The sequence below is a fragment of the Eulemur rufifrons genome, chromosome 14 (genome assembly GCF_041146395.1).
Source record: "Eulemur rufifrons isolate Redbay chromosome 14, OSU_ERuf_1, whole genome shotgun sequence".
In the NCBI taxonomy this organism is placed as follows: domain Eukaryota; kingdom Metazoa; phylum Chordata; class Mammalia; order Primates; family Lemuridae; genus Eulemur; species Eulemur rufifrons.
In genome coordinates, this window is record NC_090996.1 from 35,753,643 (window position 1) to 35,772,949 (window position 19,307).

The window sequence follows — 19,307 nt, forward strand, 5'->3', positions numbered from 1 at the left end:
GTGGCGGCGAGAACCGGAAGTGACGTCTCGCGCGTGCGCAGACGCAACGCCTAAAGCGGACGCCTGGCGGCTAAGGGGTGTGCTCGGGGTCTCGCAGGTCTCCAGGACCTGGTTCCCCGCCATGGGCCGCAGGAGGGCAGCGCGCGGGCCGGGGGAGGAAGGCGGCCGAGCTCGGCACCTCCCCGGCCGCTCCCTGGAGGCTTTCGCCCGGGAGGTGGGCGCCGCGCTGCGCGGTGAGCGGGGTGTCGGGGGCCGGCGGGGCGGGGGCCGCCCGCGGAGCTCGCGCTGAGTCCGGTACCTTCTCTCCCGGAGCAGCGTCGGTGGAGCCAGAGGCGGCCGAGGGCGAGGGCGACCCGGGCCCAGCGGCGCTCCCCTGCGCGCTGGCCATGTGGGAACTGGGCCACTGCGACCCCCGGCGCTGCACCGGCCGCAAGCTGGCCCGCCTGGGGCTGGTGCGCTGCCTGCGCCTGGGCCACAGGTTCGGCGGCCTCGTGCTCAGCCCCGTGGGCTCCCAGTACGTGTCCCCAGCAGACAGGTAGGCGCTGGGGACAGGGGAGGGGCGGGTGCCTGCCCTATCTCCTCCTCTTAATAAGCCGCCCCGTCTCCAGCGCATCGTTGTTTTCAGGGCTCACTTATTTGTACTTGTGTATCGTACACACATACTCTCCACGCGTGGACAGGGAACGTGTCTGTCTGGTTTGCCCCCATGGCCTAGTGCAGAGTTTGGGATGTAGGAGGGCCTAGGATAAACGTTTGTTGAGTGAATAAATTAACATGCTCCAGGTACCCCACGCAGCTGCCTGGAAAGCTTGCTCACGAGGGCCCTTTGGGGATAGGGAGTGATGTCCTCGTTTCCCTAGCAAGGCCAGTCTCTAGGGACATACTTCACCTTAACCAAATGCTGTTCCTGACAGACAGCTGGTGGCACAGTCAGGGGTCGCTGTCATTGATTGCTCCTGGGCCCGACTGGATGAGACGCCGTTTGGGAAGATGCGAGGGAGCCACTTGCGGCTGCTGCCCTATCTGGTGGCTGCCAACCCTGTGAACTATGGCCGGCCCTGCAAGCTTTCCTGTGTGGAGGCTTTTGCTGCCACCTTCTGCATAGTAGGTGAGTTTTAGGGCCCGACACCGGCCTGATGTGACAGCCTGGTGGTCCAGCTGTTCTGTGGGTGGAACCCAGGAGAATGTGAGGGATGTACAGGGAGGTGGTCAGGACAGGCCAGGGTTTCAGTCCCAAGTCCCGCTTAAAGCTCAGGCCCTGGGCGGGTGCGGTGGCTCACGCCTGTAATCCCAGCCCTCTGTGAGGCCGAGGCGGGAGGATCGCTTGAGGTCAGGAGTTCAGGACCAGCCCAAGCAAGAGGAGACCCCATCTCTACTAAAAATAGAAAAATTAGCCCGGTGTGGTGGTGTGCACCTGTAGTCCCAGCTACTCGGGAGGCTGAGGCAGGAGGATCGCTTGAGCCCAGGAGTTTGAGGTTGCTGTGAGCTGGGCTGATGCCATGGCACTCTAGCCTGGGCAACAGAGTGAGACTCTGTCTCAAAAAACCAAACAAACAAAAAAGCTCGGGCCCTGTGTAGTTGAGTTGAGGCAGAGTGGGACAGCTGTCCCACGAGAGCTGGTGCCACTATCCTTGTCGGCACTGCCCTGATGACCTCCCCAACTTGTCCTTGGAATCTGGGGTCCAGAGAGGCCCAGGCAGAGACCCAGGAGGCATGGGGGCAGCCTCAGTGGGGATGTTTGTGTTTCTCAGCAAAGGGGAGGGGCTCAGTTGGCTGCAGGGCTGTGGACTGTAGCAAGAGAGGTGGAGGTGGGGCAGGGGCTGTCAGGGCTGTAAACTGGTGTTTGTTAGGGACTCACAGTTACCTGGGACAGCAGCACCACCCATCACCCCGGGGGATCAGGGCACATTCTTGAAGGGATTGTCAGCATCTTTGGGTTTCCTGTTTCTGCACCATCAGGCTTTTCAGATCTTGCTATAATCTTACTGCGGAAATTCAAGTGGGGCAAGGGCTTCTTGGACCTGAACCGCCAGCTCTTAGACAAGTACGCGGCCTGCAGTGGCCCAGAGGAGGTGCTGCGGGCAGAGCAGGAGTTCTTGGCCAGCCCCAGGGAGAGCCCCGAGGAGGAGGAGATCGGTGAGCCCTGGCACAGTGGGAGCTGAGACTGCCCCCAGGCCTGCCACCTCCTTTTGAAGGGTTGGGGGTTGGGGGTTGGGGGTTGGGTTCTGGGTTCTGCCCCAAGCTTACCCGCTTTCCTCTCTTGGTTCAGACTTCTTTGATGTGGATTCAGGGCGAGAGTTTGCAAACCCCAACAGGCCGGTGGCCAGCAACCGGTAGGTCCCTGGGCTTCCCAGTTCTCGGTAGCTCAGACCCAGGGCTCCCCTTGACCCCTGGCCTCAGCTTTTCCTGCTGCATGGGAGTGGATGTTTTCTGCCTAAGAAATAGGAAGGGGTGTCCCTCTGGAGAGGTTCTGGTTAGAGAGTGTGGGGCATAAGAGGAACTTGTTTTCAGGGGTGGACAAGTGCAACAGGGAGGGCTGCCTCAGGCTGGCTAGGGACGACGTTGTTTTTGAACATACTCCGCCTTCCAGACTGCCCCCGGACACTGACGACAGTGACGAGTCCGAGGAACAAGGGCCTGACGCGGAGGACAGCAGCAGCTGCTCCAAAGAGGGGGGGACTGCAGAACAAGGGGCTGCGGCCAGGGCCCCAACCGAGACTTGGAAAGGAATCAAGAAGCGGCAGAGAGACTGAAGGTAGCAGGCGTGTATATTGCAGAGACTGGGTGACAAGGGAAATCGAGAGACGGGGGAACACAGGCAGGCCTGGCGGTCTTGGCCCCCGGAGGACTGGCCACTCCAGCTTCTTGCGGCCTTGCTCTGGCTCCCGCCTCGGAGCCTCTCAATGAAGCTGCCGGCCACGAAGGAGCCCCCGTGTGAGTCTGGTTCTTTGCACTCGGCCTGATAGGGGCTGGGGGCTCTTGGCCTCTGGTAAGGAAGGGTCTGGGCCATGGAGTAAGTCCTGTGTGGTCACGTATGTGTGTGTGAAAGGACAGTGACCGGTTTGCACGGAGCCCCTTACACTGACCACTGCCTTGGCTGACACCCGCGGCTTCACAGAGTGACCCCACAGGAACCTCTCCCAGGCTTAGAGCCTGGTGGGGAGTGGAGGCCTGTGCAGCTCTTAGCAGACCTGCGCTCCACATCCACTCTGGAGGAGTCCACAGCCCGGAGGGGGCTGCGAACACACTGCTCTCACCGCTGCCCTGCACCTGGGTCCCAGGAGCTGCTTCTCTCCAAAGCTTGGGCTGCCCAAACCTAACCGCCGGCCTTCCTGCCCCTCGGGCCTGCGGAGGCCTCGCCCTCCCCCAGGAGAGACAGCAGATGGAGCTTCCCCTGCTGTGGGGCTCTGCCCTGCGGCTCTGTTGGGGGCTGGCTGATGGCAGGATGCTGAGCAGCGCACCTGGCCTCTACCCACTGGTACCCGTAGCCCCTCAAGCCCCCTGCACTCCCCAGTGGTGACAACCAAAAATATCTCCAGACGTTGCCGTGTGTCCCTGGGGAGCAAAGCCACCAAGACCAGGTGCCCGCCCACCCGTCCAAGGTAGTGGGTGGAGAAGCCCACCTGTAGCCAGGCCCACTGTGGTCTGCACTGTGTCCAGGGGGCAGCTGCTGGCCATGTCCTGCTGAGACTGGGGGCTGGGGCACAAGGTTCACAGCACACACCAAAGGGACACAGCCAGGGTAGGCGGAAGCCAGGGGTCCAGCCACAGCACACGTCTCACAGCTGGGAGGGGCGCCATGGGCGCTGGCTGCACAAAGCTGGCCACAGGGAGCAGGAGGACACCACAGGGCACCTGGGGGAGGGGCTGGGCTGGGCTGGCGGCCAGTGGGTGGGAGCTCAGGGGTCCGCCTCCATGTACTTCTCCAGCTCCTTGAGCTTCTTGACAAACTCCTGCGCCTCCTTGCTGCCACGGCCTTCCAACATCCGCAGCGCCGACCGCACTGGGGGTGGCGGACAGGCGTGTGGGAGCCAGGTCAGGCCAGCCACCCCTCCGCCCCCACCGCTGCCGAGACGTGCACTCACCCTGGGCTCTGGGCCGGCACAGGTGCAGGGTGACAGGCTGCCCAGCCCTCACGGCCCCTCCCACCTGGGGCCGTGCAATTCCACTGACACTGCCCAGGCCCAGGGCCGCCTCCCCCGCGAAGTCGTTGGTGGACAGCCAGTCGTGGTCCATGACGGTGAACAGCACACAGGCCCCGCGGCGGCGGCACGCCTCTGCAGGCACAGAGCTGCAGACGGAGGCCCGTCACCTGACCCTACTCGGGGTGCACGGGGCAGGGGGCTCGGGCGGGGTGGGGCACTCACAAGTGGAAGAGCTCGTCGTACACCGGGTGCAGCGTCCGGGCCTTGACCTGGGTCCTCTGGCTGCGGACCAGCGGGAAGAGGTGCGGTGGGCCCAGCTCCACGATCACAAAGGGGTCACTCAGGCCTGAGGGGCACAGCCATGAGCTGGCCTGCCCTGCCCACCCCGCCCTCCCTGGCAGCACCGCACCTCACCGTTGGCGTCCAGGGGGAGCAGGTCGGCGGCGTGCAGCACCTCCACAGCCAGCCGCTGCTCGGCCGCCTCGTAATGGCAGCGGATGCTCAGGCGTCCAAACCGGTTCTGCTCCAGGGGCCTCTGCAGAAAGGCCAGTGAGCGGGCGGGGGCTCCCGGGGCGGGGCCGTACACCCGCAGCGGCCCCTACCTGCTTGAGCTTGTCCAGGTAGAACTGCTCGATGCACTCGCGGGTGGAGCACTTGTGCAGCCGCAGCTCCTCCTCCAGCCTCTGCGGGGCAGGGTCAGGAGGGGACACCATCTGACTCCTCGCGGCCGCCTGGTGGGGCCGTTTCATGCTCGATGTGGCCAGCGTGGGCCTCAGTTTGAACTCAGGTCCCCAAGTCCTTCCCCCAACACACACACCCCGAGAAGAGTCTGGCCTCACCTTGTAGCTTCCGTCCCTCAGGCTCTCGAGGGGCAGGCCCTGGCCCTCAGCGTGGAAAAAACTGACCAGGGCCTGGCACAGGGAAAGAAGGGAGACACCTGAGAGAGCCTGGCTTGTGCTGGAGACAGGGACAGGTGCGACCCCAAGCAGCACCTGGGTCTCAAGTTCGAGGTAGAGCTGCTTCCCACACCTGGCATCAGAAGCCCAGCAAGCCTGGGGCGGTGCTGGCAGCTCAGGCCAGACCGCTGGGGGGAGCCCCGGATAGCCGCCCTCCCGCCGGGGAGACTGGGCGTGCCCGCAGGGGGTGGGAGGGGACAGGGAGGGGTCAGAGCAGCCTGGTCACTCGGGGCCAGTGAGGAAGGCAACCCCGCATGGCCTCACCTCCAGTGTGAAGTGGAAGCGGCCGTAGAAGTCAGCAGAGACGTCTCGGTCTGCGCCCAGCGCCTGCAGGATGGCCTGCAGCAGCAGCTCCCAGAGGGCCTCCAGCACCCTGCAGGGCGCCGCGTCAGCGACCTCAGGGCCTCACCCCGCCACCCCCACCCCCCACCCCGTGCAGCCAGTACCTGCTCAGGTGCTCCTTCACCAGGGAGGCGTTCAGCAGGGCCAGCTTCTCGTCCAGGTACTTCATGAGCGGGGCCACAGCCTGCGGGCAGCGGTCCTCAGGGCCATCCATTCCCGGGCCCCACCCTGCCCTGACACACACCCTCCGTCCCGCCCTCGGCCCAGGCACTCACTTCGTCGTTCTGAATGGAGTCGGGGGAGAGGCTGACGTGCTGCACGTACTTGCGGATGTCGCCCACCATCTGAGGGAGGGGTGGCGCTCAGCAGGGGCACAGGGGCCCCAGGCACGGCCTCCCAGGCCCAGGTCCCCGGGCCCTGCCCTCCTGCCCACCTTGGAGGTCAGGTGCGCCGTCACAGTGCGGGCCTCCCGCTGCAGGTCCTCGTCCAGGGCCTGTGTGCAGCTGAGCAGGGGCCGGGGGAGCACCCCCTCGAGCCCTGAGGGCCCCTCTGGCCACGCCAGGCCCCGCAGGGCCTGCCCAGCAGCCTTGCGCACAAGCTCCACGTCATTGAGGACCACGCAGAGCTGAGGGAGGTGTGACCGGAGGTGGGTGGGTCTGGGGCCCACGGCCTGGTGGGGGCCCCACCCAGCCTCCTGCCTGCCCCACGGCCGGGCCACTTACTGGCTCACTCACTGTCTCACCAGCCGCCCCGGGCTGAGTGTCCACCTTCTTCCGAAGCAGCTCCGTGTAGAAGAGGACGGCCTCACACATGTCCTGGGGTGGGAGAGGGGCTGGGGAGCTGTGGGCACCCTCCCCTGGGCCTGCTGCCCTTCCCCCACCCCATCTGCAGGCCACCCCCTCACCCCCCAGCACCCTCGCACCTGGCTGAGCTGGGTGCCCAGCACCTGGGCCTGGGCCGGGTCAGGCCACGCCAGGCGGAGCCAGAGCTCCTGGATGTGGCTGAAGCAGAGACTAGCAGTGGCCGCAGAGCTGCTGTGCTTGGAGGTTGTGTCCGTGGGCTCCAGCTGGGAAGGCAGGAGGCCTGGGTTGCTGGGAGGCCCAGACATGCCCCAGTGTCCTCAGGCCTGGGCACTCACCGTGTCCACGTCCACAGCTCCCTGAAGCCGCCACTTGGTCTGGTCCCGCAGCACCTGCAGCCAGAGCTTCACGGCAGGCAGGAACGGAGCGTGGATGCCGGCCAGGGCCAGGGAGCGGCCGTCCCTGCGGTGGGAGGCTGGTCAGAGCTCATCCCTGACTCAGACACCTAAAGCCAGCCTGTTCCCGGTGCACAGTCCAGGGCTACCCAGAAGGGCTTCCCTCACAGGGCCATGGGTGCTGGTCCCAGAGCCCAGCTGCAGGGCAGGGAGCAGGTGGAGGGGCACCCACCGGCCAGGGATGCTGCTCCAGAACCGCTGAATGTCTGCTAGAGTCAAGTAGAGCTCAAAGAGCCCTGAGGCCACCTCAAGGGTCATCTTGGGGCTCAGCTCCTCTGTCAGGACCCAGGCCTCTTCAGCCACCTGCCCGGGAGGGCACAGTCAGGCTACAGGCAACAAGGAACCCAGGCCCCTCCCCCAGGGCCTCCTGCCACTCCCCACACCCAGCAGGCACCAGGGTCGGGCACGGGGATCCTCCTCACCAGACGTTCCAGCTGCCGGAAGGTAAGGGTGAAGAAGTCCACCTGGAGGATGCTGCAAAGGATGTGTCTCAGCCAACCGCCCCCTGACAGCAGACCCTGCTGGTCCCCACCTGCCGCGGCACCCCAGGCCCCAGGCCCACCTGTGGAAGAGGCTGGCATAGATGCTGAAGCAGGACTGCAGGTCATCGTAGATGGCATCAGCTAGCTCAATGAGCCCAGGAAGCCGCTGGGGCCCAGGCTGCAAGGAAGCCTAGCTCATACCGGCCTTCTGGCCACCTCCACCCACACAGCCCAGCCCCCAGAACCACACCTGCTCTCGAGCACTCTTGGCATTCAGCATCCTGTCGTACCACTCTCGGTTGCCTCTCTGCAACAGAAGCCACCAAGGCAGCACCGTGGGTCAGAGGGACAAGGGAGAGTTGTGGCCAGGGACTGTGGTCCAGAGGTCCGGGGCCAGCCCAGTAGGGGAGGGCAGGGCCTGAGAGGCTGACTCAGAGTGGGCCTGAAACACACCTTCAGGGCGGCAGCAATGTCCATGTTCAGCTCCGTCTCAAAGGGACAGATCTCGAAAGAGGGCTGGAAGAACTGCAGCTTGCCGAGACACCTGGGCGAAGGCAGCTGCTAACTCACAGCCTGTCCCGCAAGCCCCCCATGCCCCCGCCCCCGAGACACCTGGGCGAAGGCAGCTGCTAACTCACAGCCTGTCCCGCAAGCCCCCCATGCCCCCGCCCCCGAGACACCTGGGCGAAGGCAGCTGCTAACTCACAGCCTGTCCCGCAAGCCCCCCCATGCCCCCGCCCCCGAGACACCTGGGCGAAGGCAGCTGCTAACTCACAGCCTGTCCCGCAAGCCCCCCATGCCCCCGCCCCCGCGGCAGCTGCACCCACTTCAGCAGCAACTCCAGGCGGTAGACGGCTGTGCTGTTGGTGGCGGGGAAGTAGTCGCGGAGCTGGCGCAGCAGCCGCAGCCCAAACTCGGAGAAGGCGGAAAAGCTGTCAGCCAGGCTCTCCTCCTGGGGGACAGGGCCCTTCAGGGCTGGAGACACCAGTGCCAGCAGCCCTGCTCCGCCACTGATGCTGAGATGCATCCTCCCTGCCTCAGCCCTCGCCCATCTGCTACTGCAGAGCGCTTGCTCTCTCCCACGGCAGCGGTTCGGCTCGGCCCTCAGTTCTCAACCGAGCAGGCCCAGCCACAGCCTCCCTCCACCCGCAGCCGTGCGCACCTGCTCCTGGGGCAGCGAGGCCGCCTCCTCCCAGTGCACCTGCAAGTCCTCCAGCAGCCCCAGCAGGTAGCCGTAGTCCAGCGTGAGGGTCTGATGGTGGCGGCTGCTGACCTGCCAGTGACTGTGGGGGTCGGCGGGTGGTCAGGCTGCGCCTGGCCCCGCCCACTCTCTCAGCCCCGCCCACTCACAACAAGCCCCTCCCCACGGACTGCCCACTAATAGCTCCACCCCTTAACTGCCCCGCCCACTAATACCACCACCACCACCCCCTGCACCGCCCACTCACAGCAGGCTCCTCCCCCACCCCCCCACCCTGCCCACTCACAGCCCATGCCCCGCCCCGCCCATGCACAGCAGGCCCCTTCCATGGCCCACCCACTCACGACCCCACCCCACCCCGCCGACTCTCAGCACTGCTCCTACCCCACCTGCCCCGCCCACTCACAGCCCCCCACCCCACCCTACCTACTCACAGCCCATGCCCTGCCCCGCCCACGCACAGCAGGCCCCTCCCACGGCCCGCCCCCCCAGGCCCGCCCCCGCCCACTCACAGCACGGCCAGCTGCAAGGGCGACAGGTTGCTCTGCGCTCCGTGCAGACAGAGCACGGTGGCCGCAGGCGCGCTGAGCTCTCCGCGCCAGCTGCTGGAGTTGGGCTGGGGAGGAGGCTGGGCGTGAGCGGGGGCAGGGAGACGCCCCAGCCCCGCGCCGCCGCCGGGATCCCGTGGGCGCCCACTACCTCCTCGGCGCGGTGCTCGAACTGCAGCAGGCGGCTCAGCAGCAGCAGGTAGGACAGGAAGCCGGATCGCCCGCGCTGGCTCATGGCCGTGTCCCTCTGCAACAGAGCCCCGTCACTGACCGCCCCCCACCCCCCGCGGTCCGTGGGGGCAGGGCGGGGCCCGACGCTCCCCACCTGCGTGGTGATCAGCTTGAGGACCAGGTGGCAGTCCCCCTGCACGCGGGATGCGCTGGAGCGCGGTTCCAGCTTGAACCAGCGGTCCATGCCAGCCACAGGCACCTCCTGGGGAGGCAGGGGTCAGAGCAGGGGTCAGAGCCGCCAGGCTGCGCCCCTCCCTCTCCCACAGACCGAGGGAGCGCTCTGTGGTGCTCCCTGCCCTGCAGTCCTCCCTGCCCCTGCAGGTGCCCGGGCAGTCCCAGGGGTGTGTGCTGCTCAGGGGGACCACAGGACATGACCACTGGAAACACCTAGGAAGGTTGGGGCACCCCAGTGTCTGCATGCAGCACCCCAACCCTCCCCATGCCCGCCCACCTGAACAGGTATGTTGAGGCACCCCAGGAAGTCATCAGTGTGGTCCTCGGTGGGCCCTGCCGTCCCATTTGCTCGGGCTGACTTGACAATCTGTTTGAAGTACCTGGGCATAGCAGGGTGGGCGTCACACTGGTGGTCCCTGGGGAACCACTGTGCGCTGGGCTCCGTGGCCAGGCCGCGCCGCCACAAGGGTCCCACCACTGTACCTGCTCATGCCCTTCAGGCCGATGACTTCGTTCAGCTTCCTGCACGCTTCCACCAGGGACACGTCATCGTCGTGATCCCTGGGGGTGGGGGAGCACCTGGCTTGTCTGGAGCCCCCAGCACAGCCTGGGGTCCCCGTGTCCCCCCAGACCAGAGGCACCCGTTCCCGGGCGCCGTACCAGATGTCCAGGTGCAGCTGGTCCGTGCTGACATCCTCGATCTCGCTACAGGAAGGAGACGGAGATGCCCGTGGAAGTCCCAGGTGCGCCAAGAAGTCCAGGCGCAGCATGGACGGGGCCATGTGCTCTGGTCCCCGGAGGGGCTGCCCGGGCTCAAATACTGACCTGCTACTTGCTCCCAGCTGTGTGGCCACGGGGGCACAATGTCCCTCTCTAGACAGTGGGCTGTTCCCGTCCCCCTCGCAGCGCCCTGGAGCAGGTTGTGGGCCATCACCCTCCCGCCCCCGCCTGGCCGCCCGGCCACCCAGACGGAGGGGCTTACAAGAGGAAGTGCTCCTTCCACACAGGGTTCAGCGTGCTGCTCTTGACCTCGGTGACCCGGATGCACTTGGCTGGCAGTGGGCCGCCACGTTTGCCACCCTTTCGGAAGCTGAAACGCTGCTCCTTCTGCGCACCCGGCTCCCGCGGGGCACCGGAGGCGGGCAGGATGCCCAACATGCAGTAGGGGTCGCTGAAGCCTGGGACGTGGCAGCTGCCTGAGCCCCCGACCTGGCACCCCTACCCCCCAGGCACGGGTGTGACCAGGGTCCGCTGGGCCCCACTCACCATTGGGGTCTTTGGCTAGAAGGTTCTTGGCGCGCATGACGGAGACTTTCAAGGCATACGTGGGGGCCTGTGGACAGAGGGGCACAGGGGGCCTGGCAGGGCTGAGCTGCCCCTCTGGACACCTGCTCAGCATGGACATGGCAGGGCCTGGCCTGGTGCCCCCACCACCCCCAGGGCCCTGCCCGCAGGCACTGCCCCGGCCAGCTCCTGCCCGGGCAGGCGGTGGCTTTCCTTACCTTGGCCGCCTTCACACGCCCAATGGCCTCGGCGTGCTCCTCAGGGCTGCTACCAAACACCTGTGGACGGCAGGCACGTGGGCGGGGCCCAGGGGACCCCTGAAGCGGGGCTAGCCACTGTCCTGAGGGGCCTCAGGTTCAGCCCCAGCCAGGAAGGTCCCATCTCAGACCTCAGCGCACAGAGGCAGGGAAACCCACTCTGCCGTGTGGCCTGGGAGGGCAGCTGGCGGGTTTGTGCCAAGGGGTGCGAGTCACACCCGTGGGCGGCAGACGTCAGTGGGGCACACCAGTGCACGTGGAGAAGTGAGGGTCGTGGTGTGGCGGCCAGCGACAGGGAGTTCAGGGCAAGCACAGATGAGGAGGAAAGGTGTGTGTCCATCTGCCCGTCCTGGGAGATCCAAGATCTCTCCTCCCTAAGCTGTGTCTCCACGCGTCCTCCTCCCTCCTCCTGTCAGCCTGTCTGTATGCTGCTGTGCACATACGTGTCTGCGACACGTGCTGCCATCTGTCCGTGTTGTGCGTGGGTGAGGGCAGTCGTGACCCGTTCGGGTGACGGTGGTATCAGTGGGGGGTTGGGGTGGGGCGTGGTCTCTGTCCTCCCCGGGGCTCACCTGTTGAAGGTAGCCCAGCAGGGCCTCCTGGTCGTCCACCTGGTCGGGGCCCATGGTCCCCGCACGGTAGAGGACCGTGTACAAGGCTTCCTCATAGAGCATCTCCACCTGCACGGGGACCAGGCCCTGAGTGCCCAGCCAATGCGGGGGTCTCAGGCTCCTCCTGTCCACCGCCCCCTCGAGTGCCTGGCCCAGACCTGGGCAGTTCCTCCATCGGCCACACCCAGCCCCTGCCTCAGTCCCTTTGCACTTGGGGGCCTCCACGCCTCACCCACCCATCCCACCCACCTTTGCTGTCCACCTGTCACCAGACCCTGGGCACACAGTAGGTGCTCATAAATGGCTGAGGGCCCTCCCTGGGGCCAGATCCCCCCTTACCTCCTCCTGGGTCAGGGTTCTCAGGCCCCGGTTGGGGTCCACGGGCTCAGCAGGGGCTGGAGAGCTGCTGCGCAAGAGGACCTGTGGGGGTGCTGGGGTGAGGGCCTCAGGCTGCCCCAGGGCTGTGCTGGCTGGACAGGGGGTGCTCCAGGGAGGAAGACACAGGAGGGGTTGCAGCACAGCGCCCCCAGGCAGGGCTGCGGCCCGGCCACGGGAGCTGCATCCTCACCTCCGGGCCCGGCAGGCCCTGTCTGCCTTCCCCCTTTTTCAGGAGGAGACGCATCTGCGCGAAGAACTCCACGCCGTCCCCGGGTTTCCTGGGAGAAAGGCCCGGGTCAGCTCTCAGCCCGCAGCATGTGCCCCGCCCAGCCCCAGCCACACGACTCTGGGGTGCGTCTGGAGTGGGGCAGCGTGTGTCCAGGGAGCCGCGGCCTCCCAGTGACCCCCGCCCAGCCAGGCACACGACCCTGCGAGGTCGGCCCCTGGGGAACCCACCAGGCCCCCGTGGCAGGCTCCTGCGGGTCGGCATTGGTGCTCTCCGGCTCCTGCTCGGCCCTGCGGCGGAAGGATGGGCACACCTGCACCTGCCGGAGCACGCTGCTCTTGATCTCCAGCAGGGCGGACATGGTGGGCGACCTGCGGCAGAGAGCGCAGCCCGGGGTCGTTGGCGTGGAGGCCGGTGGGGGCGCGGAGCCCACACGCAGCCCTGGCTGTGCTGGCACCCAGGGGGCTGTGAGGCTCCTGAAGCCACACCTGCTGGGTGACCTGCCAAGCCCGAGCGTCCCCTGCCAGGTAGCTTTGGGGAAGTGGTGGCGGAAGGGGCCAGAGGTGATGGCAGTGCCAGTCTGGGCTGGGGCTCCATCTCGGAGCTGCCAGGGTCTCATCGGGGAGGGACGTGTCTGCCGCGCTCCGGCCAGGGCAGGTGCCTCCTCGTGCTCAGGCCTTTTATGCAGGAAGCAAAACAATGGCCAGAACCCCAGATGTCCCGGTACCATGGCGGGGCACAGGTGGGAAGTGCACCGTGGGACTCTGGCACCTGGACAGCAAGGAAGCCTGTGGCCTGGGCCTCAGCCCACGTGCCCAGCCAGGGCTCACGTGGCCAGGATGCCCCAGAGGGGGCCGCTCCCGAGCCCTCACCCTCTGGGCACAGCTGTGGTCAATGCCTCACCCTCACCCCAGGGCCCCGTCAGCACACCCGTGGACGGTGCCCCAGGGAGCAGGACCTGGCCCTCGCAATCAGCCCCAGTGGCTCTCACACCCTCCTGGCTCATCTTCCATTGCCCTCATGTTGCCATGGCAACCGAGCCGCCCCTGCTGCATCCTGCCCGGGCAGAGTGGCCCTGTGCTGAGATGTGCGGCCTGGGCCCAGCCCCTGCTCGCACTGAACATGTCTGCCACCTGCGTGGGGGCTGGGAAGCCAAGGGGACAGTCGCAGCACTGGCCCAAAGGGCTGGAGCTGGCCCAGGCAGGGGGCACCTCTGAATACCGGGGAGCCTCCGCTTCTCCCCCAGAGCATGGGCTGCTCTGCTCCTTCCCTGTTCCCTGCCCCTGCCCCTGCCCCTGCCCCCGGCTCACACCTGCGGCTCACACCTGCACGCAGCCTTCAGTGGGGCTCGGCATTCCCTGCAGACCCCAAGAGGAAGGGCAGGATGACGGCCCAGACACTGAGGCCTCCGGAGCCCCTCCTCCATCCTGTGCAGCCCCTGCCCCAGGGAGGTCCCTCCCCCATGAATGGCAGCAGGGCCTGTGCACGGCTGGTGGCCCCTTTCCTTGCTGGCACCCACCTGGCCACCTAGTGAGGGCGCTTTGGCCCGGCACGCCCACCCTGGCAGGGGCCACTGTTGTCATCTGACGAGGTGGGAAATGGAGCCTGAGCAGGTCCAACCCCTTGCCCGGGAGCTCAGGGCAGCTGGGGGTGGGAGGGCAGTCAGACGCCCCTGCCCTGCGTGCCAGGCCAGCCCCTGGGCCGTGTTGTCACCAGCTCTGTCACCCTCCCCTGCTGCCTCCTCCCCAGAGTCAGGCCAGGTGGGGGGGCTGGGCCCGTGCACACCTGGCAACTGTGGTCCTAAGCAGATGTTGGACAAGCTCCCTGCTCCCAGGTCCGTCTGTGGTGGCCCAGGGTCACCATGTCTGCTCTGCGCCCCCAGCTCCGCCTCTACCCTCAACAACGCCTCACCCCGATCCTGGTGCTCCAGCCAGGGAAGCGAAGGCGGGCCCTGGGCTCAGAGCGCTTTCACCCGGCCAGGCCCAGGAGCTGAGGACAGGAGAGGGCCTGAGGCTCTTGCCCTGTGGGGACAGCACTCACCTCCTTCAAATCCATCAGTGCCTTCCTCTGTGAGCCTGCCCCCCAAAGACGGGGTCCCAGAGATCTGGGCATGGCGCACAAGGCAGCCAGTCGGGAAGCCCTAGGTAGCCGGGAGTCACAGGCCCCCCCCCCCCCGCCAGCTGAGTGAAAGAGGCCGCTCCCCCCTCAGCCCCCCAAAGCCAGTGGAGGAGCCACCGCTTGAGCTGTCGCCAGGGCAACCGCCTGCCGCATCTGCATGTGACAGGGGCTACAGGGGCTTGTGGGCCCAGAGACAAACATGACGCAGGAGCTGAGGCTGAGCTGCAGGGTCGGGGAGGGGGTGTCTGGGAACAAACTGTCCCAGGAAAGTGGGGGCCGGACGCCCTCCCTGCACCTCCCACCGGCTAGCCCTCAGAGCAGCCCGGGGGAGGGGTCTGCTGCGTTCGCCTCGTCCCAGATGAGCACACTGAGGTCCAGGCTTAGGAACCCATCCAGGGCACAGAGGCAGCAGGGCCACTTAGGCGTCCAAGTGCTAAGCTCCTGAGATGTCCTGAGGTCTGGGGTCCGGCTGGGTGGGCCACCCTAACTACAGCTCCTGGCCAGCCCCCTGTAGCCTGCTGCCAGGACAGGGACCACAGTTGTCACTCGGCACAGGTACTCAGACACGCAGGCTGCCGGGGCAGCAATAACTTCGTTGCACCTGGGAGCCACCTGCCACGGAGGGCGACGGTGCCCTGGCCAGGGACTTTGTCCGTTGCTGCCATAAACAACGGACAGTGGGCATGTCCTGTCAGCCTGCGTGTTTATCTGTGACCAGGCGGGAAGCGCCGCTGCCTGGGGGCTCAGCTGGGGCGGAGCAGTGGGGGCGGGCAGGGGGCCCGGATGTAACTCTTTCATGGGCTCTTCCCACCTCTGTCCCTCGTGTGCTTGGACAGAGTGTGGAGCAGGATGTGCCCACACCCGCTCAGGCGAGACACCCGGCCATCTGTCCACTGAGCAGAGTACGGGTCAGCAAGGGCCAGCCACGCCTGACTGTGTGGCTCATTCTGCCCCCAGACCTGGGCTGAACAGGGAGTGACACTTTCCCATGTCACATCCCAGGGATGGGGTGACTTGCCCAGAGCCAGAATTCAAACCCAGAACTCCAGCTGAGCCTGGAGTCTCCTGCAAGGCCACTGGGGGCTTGCGTGGCTCTGAGGCCGATGAGGCTGGGGGCATCTGAGCGGAGGACAGCTGGGTCAGGCTTCCTAGTCTCCACCTGCACAGCACTGCAGATGCCTCGGGGGTAGGGGACCTGCTGCCACCGCCCCGGGGGGCCGGGGGGGGAGGGCAGGATGTCCCCCCCACACCTGCTGCCCATGGCCCCTCTTGGTCTTCCCCACGCAACCCCCCCACAGCCCCCCTGGCCAGGTGCTGGGACATCCTGCTGGCATCTCCCCCTGGTCTCACTGACTCCCCCCACCCCCGACGGTTGCCACACAGTGCAGGGCCCCTGGCGAGCCAGTGACGCTCCCTAGGGTCTCACTGGGATCTAATCTGGGCGTCTGCATTTTACCCAGCGCTGCACGTGGGCCTGGAGCTGCCAGGCCAGAAGCATGAAGCCAGTTGGACCCTCCCCCACCAGCGCAGGAGACTGGGACATTCGGTGCCTTCTTGCTCAGGCCCCCACCTGTCTCCACTCACCTGTCTCCCCAGCGACCTCCTCTCCACTCTCCCTCCGCGTACCCCTGCTCGGCCTCCCGGGGCTGTGGGGGCCTCAGGAGCCCCGCCCCCAGTTCTATTGGGGGTCTCTCTCCCACTGGAGGGCGGGCGGTCCGGGGGCAGTTTGGGAACCGGTCTCCAGGGCCCCCAGCCCTGGCAGGGAGAGCGAGGAGGGGACGCGCGGGGCCTGCGTCAGCGGGATTTAGGGGGGACTAGGGGGCCTCACGAGGACCGGCGGGAGGGTGGGAGAGACAAGGGCAGGTCATCTTTCTCTCCCAGCCCAGGAAGGGTGCTGGGAAGCCCAGAGCGTCTTCGGGGTCCTAGGACCCGCCCCTGTCTGTGGCCTCCATCGGGGAGGGGGCGCCGGGTGGAAGCCCGGTCGCCCGTCGGCCCGGGAGCGGGGAGACGGGGGATGGGGGACGGTGGTCGCGGGCGCCCGGCGGCTCGGAAGTCTGGCCCTGCCCTCGCCCGTGCGCAGTGCGGACCCCGCCGCCGCCGCGCCCCTGCGCGCTCTGAGAGGAGGGCTTGAGGGGGCAGCAAGAGAAATGCCCCTGAGACCCCGCCTCTCCGACTGTGAGGGCCTCAGTATCCCCAGGGCCAAGGGAGCGTCCTCGACACCTTCCCCCCCCCCCCGCCCCCGCCCCGAGGGTCCGCGGCGAGCGGCGAGCGGTGAGCGCAGCGCTGGTGCCGGGACCCCAGGGCCCACGGGAGCGGCTCCTGGGGGGCGGCGGCTGCGTCTGTCGGTCCGGGTCGGGGCGCAGGGCCGAGCCCCGACGGCGGCCCGACGGCACCGGCTGCAGCCGCGGCACTCACCGTGGGCCGGGCGCGGAGGGCTCCTGCGGGCGCCGCGCTCAGGCACCGGCTCCGGGACGCCGAGGCACGGCGACCGCTCGCAGCCGCGCGCGCCGACGTCTGAGCACTGCGGACGCGCGGCTGCGGCGGGCGGGGGGCGCGGGGGCGGGCGGGGGCGGGGCCTGTCGGTGCTCGCCCCGCCCCCGCTCCGGGCCCCCTCCCGCGCCCGCTCCGTCTGGGATCCGCGCAGGGGTCCCTGTGCCCCAGCCCCGGGGTGCAGGGCGGCGCGGGGCCGTCAGTCGACCCTCGGGTGGGCGCGGAGAGGGGAGCAGGCTGCGCTCCGCGTCCGGATCCCGCCTGGCCGCGCTCCCCTCCCCGCGGCGGGAGGGGGCGGGGCGGGGCGCTGTCGGTGGGGTCCCCTCCCCGAGGCCCCCAGGAAGCCAGTCACCGATCTCCAACATGACGCGCCGGGCTGCAGCGCAGACTTTTCTCGAAGGGCTGCGCAGCCATCTCCAGAGTCGTGCTCCCAGCCCAGCGCCGTCCACGTACCAACCTGGCGCAGCCTGCGTCTGGGGACCCTGCCACCGCGGGCCAAGCCGCTCTTTCTCTGCAGAGGGACGGCCTGCACGGGGCACCCCACGACGACCCCGATCACCTGTTGGGGTGTCGTCCCGATAGCTCTGGTGAGGTCCCCGCAGCTGGAACCTCAGGGTCTGAACTGGACTCCGCCGCCGCCGGCCCCCCCCCCCAGGCAGCTACGGTGCAACCTCCAGCGCAGCTGTGCTCAAGCCTGAGCGCACCGGGCACCTGGAGGGCGTGTGAAAGCAGATTGCCGACAGCTGCCTTTCTGACACGCTCCCGCCAACACGCTGCCGGGCCTGGGACCAGACTTGGAGGTCGTCCTGGGGGCAGCGCAGATGTCAGTCTTGTCTGAGGCTCCTGGCGGCCCTAGATCACAGCCCTGACACCTGCAGCACGTCGGGCCGGGAGGATCAGACTTTGGAGAAGTTTTCACCCCAAAGGGCCCGGCCCTAGGGGTGGGCCCCTCGCCGGTGGGAGGAGCAGAAGGCCTGGAGCCCACTCCAGCTCAGGCCAAGAGACAAGGGTGGTCCCCTTTGAGGGGACCGAGGCCAGACAGGCTTCCAGCGCAGGCCCCTCGCAGGGATCGAGCCTCCTGCGAGTCCCTGGGTTATTTGCGGGCACTGCCCCAGCTGCCGCTCCCTGGGCGCTGGGGAAGGGGCAGCGTGGCCACTGTCCCCAGCCCAAGGAGAACGCAGGGGCTTCTCCCCTCACCCAGGATGGGTCAGACTCTACTGATGGGGCTTCGTGTCCCTGCCTGGCCCCGTCTGTCTGTGCAGGATGGGGACAGAGGACGTGGATGGGGGAGGTGGGGGCAGCACAGCAGGGAGGGCTGTCCTCCAGGACACGCAGCCCCCAGGCCCTGCCCCCATCCTGACCCAGCACAGCCGGGCAAGGGCAGGGGCTCAGGAAACGCACCAACTGCTTAGCCCAGAGATGTGTCAGGTGAGCTGGGGAGGGGGTCAGACCCCTGCCCACCAGCTGTGCGGAGGGGAGTCAGGGCTGGGGCGGCCATGTCCCTCCAGAGGGGCTGCGGGTCCTGAGCCAGGGCACCGATGCCCCCACCTGTGCAATCTGCGTCAGACGCTGCCAACCTGTTGGAACAAACACAGGCCCGGTTGCCATGGTGATCGCAGTGGCTTTGGGTGAAGGGATAAGATGCTGCAGCTGTTGGAAGCAGGAAGTTGGGAGGGGCCACGGCCCCCATGCGGGGGAAGCAGCCCATACGAAACACCACAGTCTGCCTGGAGACCTCTCAACATCCTCTTTTACAGGTGGGGAAACTGAGGTCCAGAGATGGCAAGAGGCTTGTCTGGGGCCACACAGCAAGAGGCTGGGTCCCAAACCCAGCCCTGGGCCTCAGTTTCCCCAGGTAGGATAATCTCCAGGGCTCTTTCCTCCACAGACATTGGCGGGGTTGTTGAATGAACAAGCTCTGGCCCACTTGGTGACCGAGTCCTTCATTCTGCCCTGATTGCTGAGAGTGAAGTCAGGGTGACCTGGGTCAGGGCCCCGCCCCCTGCTCACCCCTGCCCCAGCTCACCCCTCCACTGCCCCCTGCCCCTGGGCGCTGCTGGGGACCTCATGGGCCGATCCCAGCTCCCAGCAAGTCAGTGTCAGCTCCAAGTCCTCCCCGGCTTAGTAGGGGATGGGAACTGTGGCCACCTGGTGAGTCCCAGCCCCTCCAGTGACTCAGTTTCCCCATCTGTAGGTGGAGGGTGGAAGCAGGTCCTTGTGTGTGACCCAGGGCCAGGAGAGAGGACAGGAGGGTGGGCGCCCACCCACCCCATGCCTGAGCCCCAGCCCTCGCTCTGGGGGGTCACCTGGCCCCTCTGGGGAAAGTGAGGGGACGGCAGGTGTGTCGGGGCCTGACTCACCCGGCCTGGACGGGGCTGGGGAGGCTGGCAGGGAGGAGGCTGACGGGGAGGAGGCTGGCGGGGAGGAGGCTGGCGGGGAGGAGGCCGACACTGCCCGTGCAAAGCTGAGAAAAGCCACTTCCCAAGCCTGGCCATGTTCACACTCTCGGAGCTTCGAGCTGGAAAGGGTCTGGCAGGCAGGGAGCGTGGCCTTTCCACTTTAGGGCCAGGAGACACAGACCGAGCTGCCAACATGCCCAGGCCAGGGGC

The 19,307-nt window shown here is 67.2% G+C and overlaps 2 protein-coding genes across 3 annotated transcripts; one reads left to right on the forward strand and one right to left on the reverse strand.

The window, feature by feature from the left end:
* Window positions 1-58: 58 nt before the first annotated feature.
* Window positions 59-2,925, forward strand: TSR3 (TSR3 ribosome maturation factor). The gene is made up of 6 exons (XM_069486344.1): window positions 59-233; window positions 316-535; window positions 915-1,108; window positions 1,960-2,136; window positions 2,270-2,333; window positions 2,591-2,925. Exons 1-6 carry the CDS (start codon window positions 122-124, stop codon window positions 2,751-2,753), a joined length of 930 nt encoding a protein of 309 aa, XP_069342445.1. The 5' UTR covers window positions 59-121; the 3' UTR covers window positions 2,754-2,925.
* Window positions 2,926-2,976: 51 nt separating this feature from the next.
* Window positions 2,977-16,724, reverse strand: BAIAP3 (BAI1 associated protein 3). 2 transcript variants are annotated; one of them, XM_069486342.1, is made up of 35 exons: window positions 16,624-16,724; window positions 12,321-12,461; window positions 12,055-12,142; window positions 11,826-11,906; window positions 11,448-11,555; window positions 10,837-10,896; window positions 10,601-10,667; window positions 10,317-10,512; window positions 9,995-10,039; window positions 9,818-9,895; window positions 9,612-9,714; window positions 9,255-9,362; window positions 9,081-9,176; window positions 8,894-8,997; window positions 8,343-8,463; window positions 8,008-8,132; window positions 7,634-7,724; window positions 7,431-7,487; window positions 7,261-7,358; window positions 7,121-7,172; window positions 6,871-7,001; window positions 6,582-6,705; window positions 6,366-6,509; window positions 6,166-6,258; window positions 5,877-6,068; window positions 5,719-5,787; window positions 5,548-5,627; window positions 5,366-5,474; window positions 4,985-5,056; window positions 4,748-4,828; window positions 4,560-4,680; window positions 4,368-4,491; window positions 4,086-4,291; window positions 3,624-4,003; window positions 2,977-3,020 (listed from the first exon to the last, which is right to left on the reverse strand). In XM_069486342.1, the coding sequence occupies exons 2-34, from the start codon at window positions 12,449-12,451 to the stop codon at window positions 3,900-3,902; spliced, it is 3,459 nt and encodes a 1,152-aa protein (XP_069342443.1). In that variant the 5' UTR covers window positions 12,452-12,461; window positions 16,624-16,724; the 3' UTR covers window positions 2,977-3,020; window positions 3,624-3,899. The 2 variants fall into 2 exon arrangements, with proteins under 2 accessions (XP_069342443.1, XP_069342444.1); XM_069486343.1 differs by lacking the exons at window positions 2,977-3,020; window positions 9,255-9,362; window positions 16,624-16,724 and having other exon boundaries at window positions 3,817-4,003; window positions 12,321-12,451.
* Between the last annotated feature and the right edge of the window lie 2,583 nt (window positions 16,725-19,307).